At 37.7% G+C, this 15,986-nt stretch overlaps 1 protein-coding gene across 1 annotated transcript; it reads right to left on the bottom strand.

Annotated features, from left to right (window-relative positions):
• Positions 1-590: 590 nt before the first annotated feature.
• On the bottom strand, positions 591-15,688 carry LOC144634590 (uncharacterized). The gene is made up of 8 exons (XM_078493603.1): positions 15,551-15,688; positions 14,240-14,499; positions 10,661-10,772; positions 7,997-8,119; positions 7,280-7,363; positions 6,922-6,955; positions 5,772-5,907; positions 591-3,331 (listed from the first exon to the last, which is right to left on the bottom strand). Exons 1-8 carry the CDS (start codon positions 15,627-15,629, stop codon positions 2,807-2,809), a joined length of 1,353 nt encoding a protein of 450 aa, XP_078349729.1. The 5' UTR covers positions 15,630-15,688; the 3' UTR covers positions 591-2,806.
• Positions 15,689-15,986: the final 298 nt, after the last annotated feature.

The raw sequence follows: 15,986 nt of genomic DNA, 5'->3' as shown, positions 1-15,986 counted from the left end.
CGGAAACGCAACAGTACTCGCATGATTCTTTGAGCTAAAATATTTAGAACGTGCTCATTTTCATTGGGTTTTCATCTCAGCATATCAAGAATAGTGTATTCAATGCCATGACGTTCGATTGTTGTAACTGGTTCTTCGTTTAATCACTTTTTTAACAGTACTCACTCGTAAACCAAGAGTAGAATAATTAGCATATATTATTTATCTCAACGCTTGTTCACCGAGTACTGTGAGAAATTGAGCAAAACGTTTAGCATCGTTTATGAATACTTCATAAAGGGTTTCTATTTGAATATTCAATCGGTTTAGCTGCGTTTCACGCATATATTTCTGAGCTAGGGCATAAAAAAGCGGAAAACAGTGGCGAGTACTGTTGTGAGAAATGTTAGCGTATCTCATTAATGTCTCATGATTACAACAGAACAGTGGCACTTATCTTCGTGTCAAATTTCAGCTGAACAGACATGTTCAATTATTAACAGCCAAAAGAATGGTTTCTTTTCAATGACCAAAAAGAGATTTGCCTGTTTGAGAAGAAAAATCGCTGTAGAAACCCTGTCAAGTTTGTTTTTGTTTTATTGCGATAAAGATATCGTTTTGGGGGCTTTCCGACATAGTCCTCATGTCTGATGAAGGCGATATATTGATCCCTATTGACTCGAATCTGTTCAAAAAGTGATGAGTTAATCGATTTTGTCACAAAACACTGTCCTCTTTATACAAAGATACAGTTAGAGCGACCACAAATCCAAATAAGTCCTGCTTCTCTGGCCTTTTTTTTAATAATTCACCCACCCCTCCCCCCTTATTTTCTGATGTCACGTGTCACGTCTTTTATGCCGTGGACCTACATTTGCATTAAAACCGTTGATATTTCATTGAAATAATACATGTGCAATCGCATTATAGCCAAAAATAGCGAGTTCAGTACCGAGCTCACAAATACAATCCTAGACAAAAGTCCTGGGACACTTAACCACTTCGACGAAAAATTGACCTCCCCCTCCCCACCCCCAATTCAATGTTGGTTTCTATCCATCATACCGTGGGACAAGATCTCAACATTGTTTTGGGGGGAAAGGGGGGCTCGGAAAATTAAACAATGCGTTCTTAATGCAAAGGGAATGGTCACTGAGCACTATTTCTTTAAGTGTCCCATGGATTTTTGTCTAGGATTGTATTTGTGTGCGAAAAAATCGGGATTGTCTTTGCGTCCGAAAGAAGGTTGCATAGGTTTAAAATGTGTTTGTTCTAGCAGTTATTTGCACAAATGTTTGTGAACAGCATGTAACAAGAAAGCTCTGTTTGGAGTTCTTTTCGAGCCACAAAGTGTAGCTGTTGGAATCCGTTCCTTGGGAGAAATTGACTGTTTTTTCTGTTGCTTTCTTTTGTGAGTCTTTGAGCGCCCAAATACAAGCTTTGCGAACTCTTTTCAGTATAACATGGTACACTAATGTCAGGGATCGTTATTGCTTTCCATCTTTATTATTCTTTGCCAAGAAACAGCGCCTAAGTGTTCAAAACCATCATATTTCCTCTCAGAACTGTAAGTACCCTGAACAGTGCTCGACCGGAAACGCAACAGTACTCGCATGATTCTTTGAGCTAAAATATTTAGAACGTGCTCATTTTCATTGGGTTTTCATCTCAGCATATCAAGAATAGTGTATTCAATGCCATGACGTTCGATTGTTGTAACTGGTTCTTCGTTTAATCACTTTTTTAACAGTACTCACTCGTAAACCAAGAGTAGAATAATTAGCATATATTATTTATCTCAACGCTTGTTCACCGAGTACTGTGAGAAATTGAGCAAAACGTTTAGCATCGTTTATGAATACTTCATAAAGGGTTTCTATTTGAATATTCAATCGGTTTAGCTGCGTTTCACGCATATATTTCTGAGCTAGGGCATAAAAAAGCGGAAAACAGTGGCGAGTACTGTTGTGAGAAATGTTAGCGTATCTCATTATCTCATGATTACAACAGAACAGTGGCACTTATCTTCGTGTCAAATTTCAGCTGAACAGACATGTTCAATTATTAACAGCCAAAAGAATGGTTTCTTTTCAATGACCAAAAAGAGATTTGCCTGTTTGAGAAGAAAAATCGCTGTAGAAACCCTGTCAAGTTTGTTTTGTTGCGATAAAGATATCGTTTTGGGGGCTTTCCGACATAGTCCTCATGTCTGATGAAGGCGATATATTGATCCCTATTGACTCGAATCTGTTCAAAAAGTGATGAGTTAATCGATTTTGTCACAAAACACTGTCCTCTTTATACAAAGATACAGTTAGAGCGACCACAAATCCAAATAAGTCCTGCTTCTCTGGCCTTTTTTTTAATAATTCACCCACCCCTCCCCCCTTATTTTCTGATGTCACGTGTCACGTCTTTTATGCCGTGGACCTACATTTGCATTAAAACCGTTGATATTTCATTGAAATAATACATGTGCAATCGCATTATAGCCAAAAATAGCGAGTTCAGTACCGAGCTCACAAATACAATCCTAGACAAAAGTCCTGGGACACTTAACCACTTCGACAAAAAATTGACCTCCCCCTCCCCACCCCCAATTCAATGTTGGTTTCTATCCATCATACCGTGGGACAAGATCTCAACATTGTTTTGGGGGGAAAGGGGGGCTCGGAAAATTAAACAATGCGTTCTTAATGCAAAGGGAATGGTCACTGAGCACTATTTCTTTAAGTGTCCCATGGATTTTTGTCTAGGATTGTAGAATCGTCATATTGCCTTTTATCAAAAAAAAAAGTAAAAAGGAAAAGTAAGTTGAATGCGACTGTTACTGAATCAATATGTATCCAATTGTCTTGATGGACCTGTCTCCATTATCTCCTCCGTGTTTTGCATCGTTTCCACACGTGTTGGAGTCATCATTATACCCTCCTGTACCAAACCCGATTCTGGAATCACAGGTATCACATTCATTCTCATTGTTACCAAGAATACCGATTCTGGCTTTCGACTTCATCAAGTAACTACTAGCTGCATTGAAACCTTCTCTGTTACAGTTAAGCTGCAATGAACCTTGGGAACCAAGCAGCGTTTTCCACGTGTTACGGCCCAGTGATGTGTTGCGGAATTGCCCGTCAGCGATCAGTGAGTATAGCGAGTCAGCGGTCTTGTTTATGGCGATAAAATGTATGGCTTCTTCACCAGAGATCTTCATACCAAGACAAATCTTGGAGAAAGGTGTGCCCCAGTAAGTTGGTAGCTTAGTCTCTTCCGTGTCAAACCCAGTCTCCCCTCCTGCAAGGTTGAATGTTTCTTTATCTGTCCAAAGGTTTGAATCATAGTGGAACGTTTGCTAAAGAAAATATGAAAATAGTCAGCATTTTCACAAGGACCTAAATAGCTCAGTGCTTTTCCCAGTATGAAATCATTATAAAGGTAGATTACAATCTCGAAAGAATATGTTTTTTAATTATACAAATCCGCCATGTGGTACTAGAATGCATTAGTATCGGCTGCAGACAACTTCCAAGAGGACCACAAAGAAATAGAGGACACTATATTGCCGCTTAGAGATAAGAAATTTCTCTTCTCCTATTGAAAAATAAGTCACAAGTAAACGGAGCGAACGAGTAAAATATTTTTCAACCCGAAAAGAGAAATTTCGTATCTCCGAGCGATCATGCAATGTTCTGTTTATTATAGAAACATTAATTAAATACCAAACCATTTCACTTTTGCTGCGAAAAGCGCGAAAGCTCACCTGGTAATTCATTGGTGCTTTTATGATAATAAATATAAGTATAATTTACAAAGGTGAATTCAAGAATGGGGCATTCTGATTGGTCGAGAAGCTCGGTTTTAAGGCAATATATTCACCGCGCTAGGCGGTGAATATAGCATTTCAAGGCTTGGCTACTAAGTCACGCCAACTTTACCATGCAGGCAAGGAAACGTGGCGGCATTTGGATACTCAGGCTAGCATTTGGTGAATGAAATTTCGCTTATTCGAAAGAAACCACTCCAAGTCCTAGCGGTTTAACACATTGGGAATTTTTCAAGTTGATTACAAAGGCTTCTGGAACGAAAATAGCGCTATAGAAATGATGCGCTATAGAAATGATTATTATTATTATTATTATTATTATTATTATTATTATTATTATTATTATTATTATTATTATTATAATATATTCAAGAGATGGTTCTCAAGGCATTAGAATTGATCGTAAACACGATGGTTTTGGAGATCGCACGCGGCCATGAGAAACTCAGTCTGCAATATCGATTGACCAAACATGATTTAGTTCTCTTCAGATCGGAGCTGCTTATTTAGAGAAGAGTCGCTCAATTGTTCAGAAGTCACCAACGATTAAGGTCGCGGGGGACACCTTTGGCTCATCATTATGCATTTATTTAAAGCGTATGCACGATGTACAACGACTGACATCGACAACTTTACGAGATATTTTTTACTGGACAAACATATGGGCGCGTGCGCCCATATTTGTATGATTTAGTGTACGCCCTGTTTCTTTGATATTTTAACCAATTTAAAACAACACTCAGGTTAATATTTGTAGGAAGTCTTTCAGCTTATTTTCATTTAAATTTGAATATTTCTGCAACTCAGAGTAATCAAAAAAATATTCGGCGTAAACAATCGTGTCCTATTTAAAAACGCATTGTTTTCACCATAAAAGCGTGGAATATAATTACCATAATTACATCTCTCCTTGGCAAAATGATCGTATTTAGGTCGGGACACCTTCGGAAATCTCAAAGTTTGGACTTTTCCGACAATTTTGTGGCAGAGAATACAGCGCGGATACAGAACTCCATTAGTTGCCACTGCAGATAGGTAAACTATGAATACTGTAGTGTGTCATAACAGAAGCGGAATTTTAAAAGAGCGCTTTTAGAAAGAGGTAGAAGACATTAAATTCAAATTTGCGCACTTGCTGGCAAACTTTAAATTAAAAAATCCGCTTCTGTTATGACACTCTAGAGGTATTGACTGATTAGTTTTTGACAAGATCACAGTGTACTGTCTCCTACTCGTTCCGCAAACTCTGCCACAAAATCATGTTTTTCCAAATTTGGCACTCTCGAGGCAATAACATCGCCGTTAAAGGCAATCTACCAAATAAAAGACAACATTCACAATCTTTTACCATTTCTTTACGTCTCTGTAAAATTTGAGCTTAATCGCACCCATAACAGCTGAGAAATAAGCGTTTTAACAGATGCAGGTCAAGCAAAATTATCCTTCATGAATTTATTCATGCTGTAGGTATCCTCCGCGACCTTAAGCTAAGGTAACAGACATCTTTTCCGTACGCATTGCTTGTTTTGTCCCGTTTTTATGTTTAAACTTCGGATCCACTCGATGAATTAAACTGGTTTACACGTTTGCAAGCAACACTTGTGTGTGTTATTTTCGTGTTTTCTACTCTAATTTTGCAGTTCTTGATATTCACCTCTGAAAATTATACTAAAACAATTATTCACCTCAGGCTCAGTGATAATTGTTGAATAATCACTTCCCCTTCAGTGAATAACTGTTAATCGTTACCTGTATTTTGGGAATATTAGTTTTTTCTATTGAGAACCACTTTTCTGTGTTATTCAAATATATAAACATATAAACATCTAAACTTAGCCAACCAACATCAACTGCTAAACGTAAAGTTCACAACAGATCATTGAAAGCTTCAGGCATTGAAGGCACAGCATAAAATGGATGATACTGCCAGAATGCCAACGAAACTGCAAAAATGAATTTAGTAAATCACCTTTGTTCCGTTAATCTTCATGACCAGCGTCCAGCCACCTCCAGTACATGGTCCCATGCCGGTGTCATTCATGACACAGTAGACCAAGAATATTCCAGATGCTATTTTAAGTTTGTAGGCTTTGTTTTCCCTGGCCCTGGAAATTAAAAATGTTCGGTTTTATTGTTGTTTTTGGATGTTTCGCTTAGTGATACATTTCACTGACAGAGCTAGAGGGCCAGTTATTTTCAGCGCACGAAACACGGAAACTCTTTCTTGACTAGTCGAGGACAACGAGAAAACGTGTTTTCTCTTTAAGTTTAGATGTAATATATCAAACACGAGAGGCAGTGTTTCATCGGGATATCCAAACACCGAGAAGAGAGTTGAAAATACGACGCGCAGCGGAGTATTTTTGACGAAATTCGAGGTGTACAAGATCGGGTATCCAAACCACCGTCACGGCTATGATTTTCTTTGTTTTAACTTGATGAATTATTAATGAGTTTGAGAAGAAACAATTGAAGACGCGTATTTATCCCATCAAAAGGATAGGAAGATTTCACAAACATCCTTTCTTTTGCTGTTTCTGTTTTATGTTTCTATTTCAAAAGCACTGGCTCAGACTTTTTAGTATTGGTTCTGAACACAGTTCTTTCAGTTTTGGCTTTTTCTAAATATCACTAAGAAACCTATTATTGGGGAGTTCAACTAGCAATAGAGTTAATTATGCAGAGTTATGACATAGAGTTAGAGTTAAGGACTTCCAAAACCCTGCTAAATTCCAGTTTTTGGAAGGCCGAAATCCAACATCTTGAATTCTGGATTTGGGTTCAAAATTTTTAAATTCTGGATTTCGGAAGCTTTACTTACTCCCCGCCATAACTCTATAAACATATCTCTTTATGAGGCTTTGTTGCTACAAGACATTGTGATCGAGTTGACTATGGGAAGGTGAAAGATTACAACTGTTACAATTGGCTGGTAGCATGGCCTAAAAGTAAGGGCGTGGTCCTGAGGTCCCGGGTTCAAATCCTCCTCCCTGTTACTAGATGGATTTGTGCTCAGTAGTCCCGAATTCATCTCCTCCGCACTTTGTAAACTGCCAACTGGTCAGCCTGCCGCCAGATGGGATTTTTATTGCTTATTTACTGTTTTCTCTGTCACTTACAAAATCTTGTCGTAAAGAACCTTGCACGACGAATCTGCATCAACAAAGAAATAGCATAAGTTGCCAAAGGAAAACAGCGAAACAGTACCAAAAACTATATATAGCTAATGGTATAAGACATAAGGCTCTAAAAGAATGGCGAGGAAGAAAGCAAATAAATTGATAGAAGTCAACATATGCACAATTTCTGCTTATAGATTTGAGAGGCAGCAACGCCTAAGAACATGACAAAACAAACACTCTCATCAAACCCGGATATCTTGCTCAGGGGTCCAACACACCAACCATCACGTCACTTCATCCTAATAAGAGTAAAAAATTTGCTAAAACCAGAATGAACGTAAAGATTTTCACTCACCGTTGCAGGTAAATGACCCCTTGGTATTATTGCACAAAAAGTCATAAATGCAGTTGTGTGTTCCTGTGGTACACTCGTCCACATCTGAAAAATATAATCGATAATAACCAGACACCTTCAAATATTTTTGCTTTCATTTTGAATGGAGGGGAGGGGGCAACGCAGCAAGAACCGCAGTAAATGTACGGGTTGTACTTTTTAACGTCACGAAAATATATATCGGATTTTGACAGCAAATATGTTGTTTAAACGGTTATAGACGAGAGATTATCTCCCTCAAATAAACGAAGTATTGCGAATAAAGACTTTGTGAATAAAGCCTTTAATATTGTTATTATTATTATAATTATTATTTTAAGCAAATAAAAGATCATCGCAGTAATGTACTCAACTTACGCAGTCGAAAAAAAAAGCCTGAAAAAAAATCAGGCTTTAACGGGAATCGAACCCATGACCTCTGCGATACTAGTTCAGCGTTCTAACCAACTGAGCAATCGAGCCAACCGGGAGCTGGTCACTTGCTCCTGGTTGGCTAACGATGGAGCCGGGAACCATTGAGGGTCTGTTCCAACGAGAAAATTAATTTGATAGTCTTCTTTAGAGGCCATTATATATGCCAGTGTGAACAACAAACAGGCCAGCAGTATTCACTTTGTTCAAAATAACATTTTCTTCCGCTGTTTCTTCCCCTTGAATGTTAAAACACACAAAACAAACCTTCACAATTCCTCCCGTCTCCATGATATCCTGGTTTACAAGTGCAGTTGTACGATCCTTTGGTATTAGTACACTCAGCATTAGCATCACAGCTGTGTGTTCCTGCAGCACACTCGTCAATATCTAAAACAAAAAAATATTGCGTGCAATAAGTTTTATCGAATTACCTTGGACTTCTAACAGAGCACAGATTCGCTTGTTGCAAGAAAGACAAATAGATATTTCATCATCAGTGCATATGACGAAGGTTAATGGTCATAAATTATTTGAGCCCACTTATCTCAAGGATACTCTTAAGCATAGGCGTACGGGCACTTTCAGACCTACGGGGCGAAGACCTTGATGCCCAAAAAATGGGTTGGAAGCCGAATAAACAGGCATACGAAATGGACAACAGAACGTGCGTTAAAATAGTCAAAGGAAACGATAGTTCTTAAATTAATCTCGTGCCGTTGCCCGAAGATGTCAATGCACTGAATCCTTTTTCTTCGGAAATATTTTATTTATTCACTTAAGGTCGCGGGGATACCTACAGCATGAATAAATTCATGAAGCGAAATTTTGCTTGACCTGCATCTTTTAAAACGATTATTTGTCGGCTGTTATGGGTGCGATTAAGCTCAAATTTTACAGATACATAAAGAAATGATAAAATATTATGTATGTCATCTTTTATTTGGTAGATTGTACTTAACGGCGATGTTATAGCCACGTTAGTGCCAAATTGGGAAGAACATGATTTTGTGGCAGAGTTTGCGGAACGAGTAGGAGACAGCACATTGTGATTTTGTCAAAAACTAATTAGTCAATATCTCTAGAGTGTCATAACAGAAGCGGATTTTTTAATTTTAAATTTGCCAGCAAGTTATGGCGGTTTAAATGCGCAAATTTTAATTGAATGCCTTCTACCTCTTTCTAAAAGCGCTCTTTTAAAATTCCTTCTCTGTTATGACACACTACAACATCCATATTTTACCTATCTTCAGTGGCAAGTCATGAAGGTCTGTATCCGCGCTGTATTCTCTGCCACAAAATTGTCGGAAAAGTCCAAACTTTGAGATTTCCGAAGGTGTCCCGACCAAAACACGATCAGTTTCCAATGGAGAGATGTAATTATGGTAATCATATTCCATGCTTTTATGGTGAGAACAATGCGTTTTTATGAAGGACACGATTGTTTATGGCGAATATTATTGTGATTACTCTGAGTTGCTGGAACATTCAAATTTGAATAAAAAATATCTCATAGACTTCCTAAAGTCTATATAAACGTATAACGCCAAGTGTTGTTTCTTATTGGTTAAAATATCAAAGAAACAGGAATTTATTTTTTTTTTTTTAATCACGCGCACGCAGCCACATTTTTAACCAGTCATGGATATCTCATAAAGTTGTCGATGTCAGTCGTTGCACTTCGTGCATACGCTTTAAATAAATGCATAATGATGAGCCTAGTGTGTCCCCCGCGAACTTAACTTCAGCAAAAATAAACTTTTTTTGGGAGGAAATTTACATTGTTTTCTCCCACTTAAAAGTTATTTAAAATGTGTGAAACATTCAGGGATGAATGGGTTGAAACATATTGTTGAAAGTTTTGAGCTCATTTGAGTCAAAAGCATTAGTTTTATTACATTTGTAACCGTATCGCAGCTTTGTTTCAAGGTCTTAAACTGGGTCCATCGCACGCAAACTTTCAAGTTATGGAAAAGCTGATTGCAGCTGAATCATGCAGAATTTTGCGAGAAAATCGAATATGATTAAATCAATTTGCGAGATGAAACGAAAGCAGATAAATGAGAAGCTTGGACTTTTGAACCACAAGGTTCGGTACGTATATTTCTAATACTCTTCTGTTGATATAATTCGTTTTGATTGCAATTTAGAGATTTCTTTGCTTATTTTCTTTTTTTTTTCTCTGGCTTATTGCCCGAATTGTTAGCGTTTCCCCCCCCCCCCCCCCTCCGCCACATACGCCTATGGCCTTAAGGCACCTATGACGGTGCTTGTGAAAAAGTTCCTTTAATGATGTGTTTTGATCAATCACCCCTACAAATCGTGAAACTTTACCCCGAGAACAATTATGTCTACAGCAAATCTGTCTCGCCAGTGCTAAACATTAAATTGCATAAGTTTTATACAGAACGTTTACGAAATTTTGCACATTTTTAACGTTTCCTTTCTATGTTTCAATTCAATGACTGCCGCATGTTCAGCTTCCGTGTATTTTTAGGTGATATGATTTGAATTAACTTTTAGATAAAAGCTTTAAAATGGTATATCGTACAATTTAAATCATGCCGTTTTTAAATTCGATCGAGGGCCTACCCTGTCAGTTACATTTGGGGTCATCACAGACGATGTACACCTTAAAATTTCTCTTTTACCCTCACTTCTTTGAATTCAAGCAAAAACAGTGATTTCAGTGTCAGCACGACAATAAGCTTGAATTTCCCAGGTTATGCCACGGGTCGGAGTGACACTTAATGATCATTCGACGTCGAAAACAGTAAGATCAAAACGCGAAGGAAATAAACCCACCTGAAATAACGTTGCGCAAATATATGCCAAGGGCTTTTCTGGAATTTTTAAGTGGTCTAGTTTTTAAAGATACAGAGGTGTCGCTCAGTACACGAGAACTTCATTAGCTCAGTACATATTTCTTACCACTGCAATCCTGGCCCGTAAATCCTGGAGTACACAGACATCGATATTTTTTGTGTGTAAAACCAGTTTGACAAGTTGCTTTATTATTGCAAGGGTCATTGGCGCATTTGTTCTAAAAGGAAAAAGGAAATATAATCATTAAATAGGAAAGCAATCGACATGTGTGAATATTGGTATCTGTAACAAAAAGCGTCTTTTTATTAACAGCGTTATTGTTATTCACAGTTCTAGTTTAAAATGCAACTATAATCTATCCTTAACTCCGTATGAAAGATGTAAAACTCGAAACATACAGGGGGGCATTACTTTTTCATTCCTTTTCACAAACTTCAGAAGAAGTGGTTTACTCTTAGCGATTTTTACTTTTTATTACTTTTAATGCAAATTTTTAATTTTAAGATTTTTTCAGCTAATTTTAACAAAATTTTTATTGATTTTATTATATATATAATATATATATATATATATATATTTTTTTAAACATTTGTAAAGCGCCTAGAGCAGGCCTGGATAGGCGCTATAAAAATATATTTATTATTATTATTATTATTATTATTATAGAGTTTTGAGCATTTTTATACTTGCTTACACTGGAATTGAACTGGAAAAATATCAACTCTTTGAGTTCTTATCTCTCAATAGCCTGATTATTTAATATTTTCCCATCTGTCAAGCAATAAAAAATGATTCATAAAAAGAGTTAGCGTTCCTTTTAAGACATCATATTTACATAAACGTTTGTTTTTTTGAAAAAAAAAACTATCTATGTACTCCAAGAACCGACTTATTGAACAATAAAAAATGATTGCCTGTGAACAAAGGCGTCTGCGATATTTTTGTTCCCAGTACAACGTGAAAGAGACGTTCTGAAGAGCTCTTTGAATTCTTAAATGTAAAGGCAAAAAGGAAGAGAACTTAACACTCATCCATTAATTGTTTTTTTAGAAAACAGAAAAAAAGATGTGGAAGCGCTCACGAGCAAGCAGCGGAAAATTAATTTAAAACTACAAGGTCTCGAAATAAGCGGAAGTAAGGCCGATTTAAGGTTACACAATACCTTCAGAGGGCTACTTTTGTCGAAATTTTTTTTTTTTTTGGACTAAACTCAATATTTACTATAAATCTAACATTTCCCCAAAAATGGAATTAAATCTTAAAACGCACGCCAGTTATTTCGAAAAATAGGTTTTTAAAATAAAAGTTAATAACACAGTTAGGTGTCATAATCCTCAGCGCGTTGACTTCCCGGCGACGTTTTTGCGCGAAAGAGCCTCATCCCGGAGCTCTTATTACGAGAACCTCATTAGCATTTTTTTGTTTACATACGATTTTCCTTCTCTCACATTCTAGATATTGCTATTCGGTTCATCGCTCTTCGTTTCTCGTTATTGACATTATTGAGGTCGTGAAAAAAGTTAACAATAATAGAGAAAACTCCTTGGATAGCTAAAATATCGAAGCCGAGACCTAAGAAGAAGACAAAAGCGGAATGTTGGTCGATGTGCGGGCGGGAGATCCTTCGAACAAATCGAACTACCCGTTGCTACTTCATTTTCTGTACTCTTTCCCCGCATATTTTTCTTGGTTTTTCCATTTCTCTCGCACGCTGAAGTTCAACAAAGAGAATGAACGTGACTGTCACACTATTATTGCCTTTGAATTCCCGCGAAGATTGTTTCGCTCGCTGTGAACGGTAGGGGTGCCATCATTTCATTGGTCGGCGGCATATCCTGTTGACATAAGAGCGTAACATGTTTACAAATCTTCAAATGGCGAAAACTCGCAATCGTTTTTCGCGAGAATACCGTGTCTTTGAACGAATTAATAGGGTATGTAGAGTTGGCGGATTCTAACGAAATTTGGCCAGAACATTCACAAAGCATCGAAGAACAAAAGAGTGTCGGGGATTTTCTTTATTTTGGGTATTTCTCTTGTGACAACCGCGGACGCAACAGGGTCGGCAAATTATTCCATACTTAAACTTTACGGGTCTATAAAAAGATAACCAATAAGAATAAAGAAAAAGCCTGACACACTTGGAGAGAATGATGCTTGCTGATTAACACTGTGCAGTGCTTTTGCAGTAGTGGTTGTGTTTAATACCCGATTCATTCGACGGAATGTCACTCGGTCTTTTTCTCTTGACCGGCTTCTTACTTCTCAAAAATGTCTCTGTCAAACATCGGAATTTTTTTTTTCGAATTCTACAGTTATTTACCTTTCTATTGATATATAAATTGTGTTAGTTTACTTAAAAACAACGCGCGTGCGAATTTTTTTTCCGAAGGACACCAGCGAAGGTATTGTGTAACCTTAAGTAAACGAGTTCTCAGCCCCGCACGTGGAAATACTACAAGAGTTGTCCTGGAAGATAAGGAATTCCCTTGAAAACAGCATAGTCTCAATTAATAGCAATTAAGTGGACGTAAGGCCGATTTAAGTAAACGAGTTCTCAGCCACGAATTCGTGGGTTTACTTGGAAGAAACAGCGTCAGATATCGGGGCCCTATTGTGTATATTGTATGGAACTCAATCCCGAGAAACATCAGAAACGCTGCCTCCTTACAGCTTTTCAAAGCTAGTCTTAAACGTGCCTCTAGATCTATAGACCTAATCCAGTTTGAGAAAGAGGCCTGCTTGATTAATTCCAAGGATTCGGACTTCATATATTTTTAATTCTCTTTTTATATTTCTTTTGCATTAATAGTTATATGTTTAGTTAGTGTATTATTTAATGGCAGGTCCACACCAGCCTTTATGGTTGCCCTACGAGACCTGCCTTAGCAAAAAGCTATGTATGTATGCATGTATGTATGTATATAGATGTCCTGGAAGATGAGGAATTTCCTTGAAAACAACATGGTCTCAAGTTAACCCTCGGACGTACAGGGGGGGGGGGGGGGTGGATGCCAACCCCCCATAAGGTTTTTTCCAATTTTTGAAAAAAAGATTTACTCTACAATGCTGAAACTTTCGGTGGCTGTCCATTCATCCTTTGCGGAAATTTTGATATGTCAACCATGTATTTGACGTATGCCATGTATTTGACGTATGGTATTTGACGTTGCCATGGCAACGTCATAAATACAAGCAGGTCTTGCCAAAAATCGTCATTTTTACCATTTTTCTTCATTGTTTCCAGTTTTTTTTAAACACAGGTGCAAGATGTGCTTATTTTTACATTCGGTAAGCATTCTGGCTTGATTTCGCATCAATTTCCGTTATTTTCTGACTTTCTAAGAAAATGTTGAAATCCAAGATGGCGGCTCTAATGACGTCACAGCCAATTAAAATTATGTCATCTTGTAGAGTAAGCTAAGGGCTTTCTTATCAGTCCAAAATAATTTCGCTACGCCTTAATATAACGAAAACTCCGGGGAGGGGTTCCATCCACCCCCCCCCCCCCTTTGTACGATGGTAGGGGTGTGAGTTTGCTTGTACGTCCGAGGGTTAAGTAGAGGTAAGTACGATTTAAGTAAACAGGTTCTCAGCCACCCACGTAGGTTTACTGCCAGAGAATATCTTACATGGATGGAAGAACTCCCAAATTTTAAATCTTGTCGACTGACTTACTCTTACCTTTGCTCCACGGTATATATAATCCGGATTCTCCTCCAGGTCTTTCTCGTGTCCTTCATGGGTAGCATTATTCAATTCACATTTGTGTTTTCTAGATTCACTTCTCGTCTTAAAATTGTAACTGACACAATTGGGATCCATGAAGCACAGGGCACCACAGAATTGTTCGTCCATGACGTCAACACTGCGAATCATGTGGTTGATCAAACGTTTACCCTTGAACACTTGGGCCGCTCTAAACTCCAAATGACGACATTCGTCTGAAAAAAACATTGGAAGGTCGAATTTTATGTAAAGGGTTGGCAGAGTATCAAGAGATACCCAGACAACATTTCGGAGTATATTTAATAAATATTCGTTCTTTTTTAATGACGTAAGTCGCGAGTATTCTCGCCAATATTGTAATAGAAATTTTGTAGGAATGAGTGTTTTCAAACCGCAAACTTTCTTTAAGGTACGGATATATGAAGCAAGTTCAGTCCTTGCCATTTAACTGTGCAGAACCGTAAAGACGAAGGTCAGACAGTAAGCAAGGTTTACACCGGCAATTTTTATGAGACGATTTTTTTTGAAGATGAAGTGTTCAACATGACACGAGCACGGGACAAAGAAAAAATTATGAGTCCCCGACGGGAATCGAACCCATGGCCTCCCAGATACCGATTGGGCGCTCTAACCAACTGGGCTACGAGAGACTCGTTGTGAGCTGGGCCATTTTACTAGGCCATTTTACTAGGTTGGGCCATTTTACTAGGTTACTTATCAACCTAGTAAAATGGCCCAGCTCACAACGAGTCACGAGTCTCTCGTAGCCCAGTTGGTTAGAGCGCCCAACCGGTATCTGGGAGGCCATGGGTTCGATTCCCGTCGGGGACTCAGAATTTTTTCTTTGTCCCGTGCTCGTGTCATGTTGAATACTTCATCTTCATTATTTATTACCGAGCTTAAAATTTACCATCTTTATTATTTACTACAAACGATTTTTTTTGTTTAAACGCATTGTCTTTCACATAGAAAACCGTTGTTTTCAACTGGGGGTAAAAAGACGGGATTTTGGCAATAATAAATGTTTAATTTATCGAAGTCTATTGAATTGGCTCATTTCAATTTTCTGGTGTTTACTTTAAAATTCGAGTATAGAAAACTGACCAAAACTCCTCTCTCATAAGCGATCACTCGTGTGAGTACTGTTGTAGACTGCAACATGCAAAACCTCAAATTCAAACCAAACCAAAATTAAACTTATGTCTTTGGATATGTGTTAAGAAAATTGTACCTGAAAAGAAAGAAACTACAAACAAGAAAACCTACCTTCAGAACTTCTTGCCTCGGAAATAAGACACGACAAAAAAATGAAAATGCACGTACAGCAGTTAAAAACGGAAGGCATGGCTGACTGGACTGGAAATATCCAATTTCAATGAAAAACGCTTTCGTGCATGTTACGTACTGAAGCTGCGGTGAAAAAAATGTTTTGCATTAAATTTCATAGACATGCAGGTGGGTTCGCTTTATTTAATTAATATTGATGCGAGCCAACGTTAACATCTTACATACCGTTGTTTCGTTGCTAAAACAAGGATTTCCGGTTCCCCTTTATATCAACTTTATAAACTTTACAAAACTGCAAGACAGGTTTTTTTTTTCAACTTACTTTAGGTAGATCGTTCGTAATTTTTTTAAAGTTAAAGGCATTATTTTTTGTCTTTGTATTAATAAAGCAAGGAACTCTTACATGTATTTTAAT

Source organism: Oculina patagonica, chromosome 13, assembly GCF_052425735.1.
Source record: "Oculina patagonica isolate OP01 chromosome 13, crgOcupat, whole genome shotgun sequence".
Classification (NCBI taxonomy): Eukaryota; Metazoa; Cnidaria; class Anthozoa; order Scleractinia; family Oculinidae; genus Oculina; species Oculina patagonica.
The sequence above is the reverse complement of the archived record's forward strand: the minus strand, read 5'-3'. Positions and strand labels throughout refer to the sequence as shown.

What these genes read in the sequence shown, in the direction of transcription:
- LOC144634590 (XM_078493603.1), bottom strand. Translation starts at nt 15,629, where the DNA reads ATGCCTTCCGTTTTTAACTGCTGTACGTGCATTTTCATTTTTTTGTCG. An exon ending in TACGGGCCAGGATTGCAGTG is followed by an intron (nt 8,120 to 10,660) that starts GTAAGAAATATG and finishes TTTTTGTTTTAG; the next exon opens with ATATTGACGAGTGTGCTGCA. An exon ending in GGGGTCATTTACCTGCAACG is followed by an intron (nt 6,956 to 7,279) that starts GTGAGTGAAAAT and finishes TTGTTGATGCAG; the next exon opens with ATTCGTCGTGCAAGGTTCTT.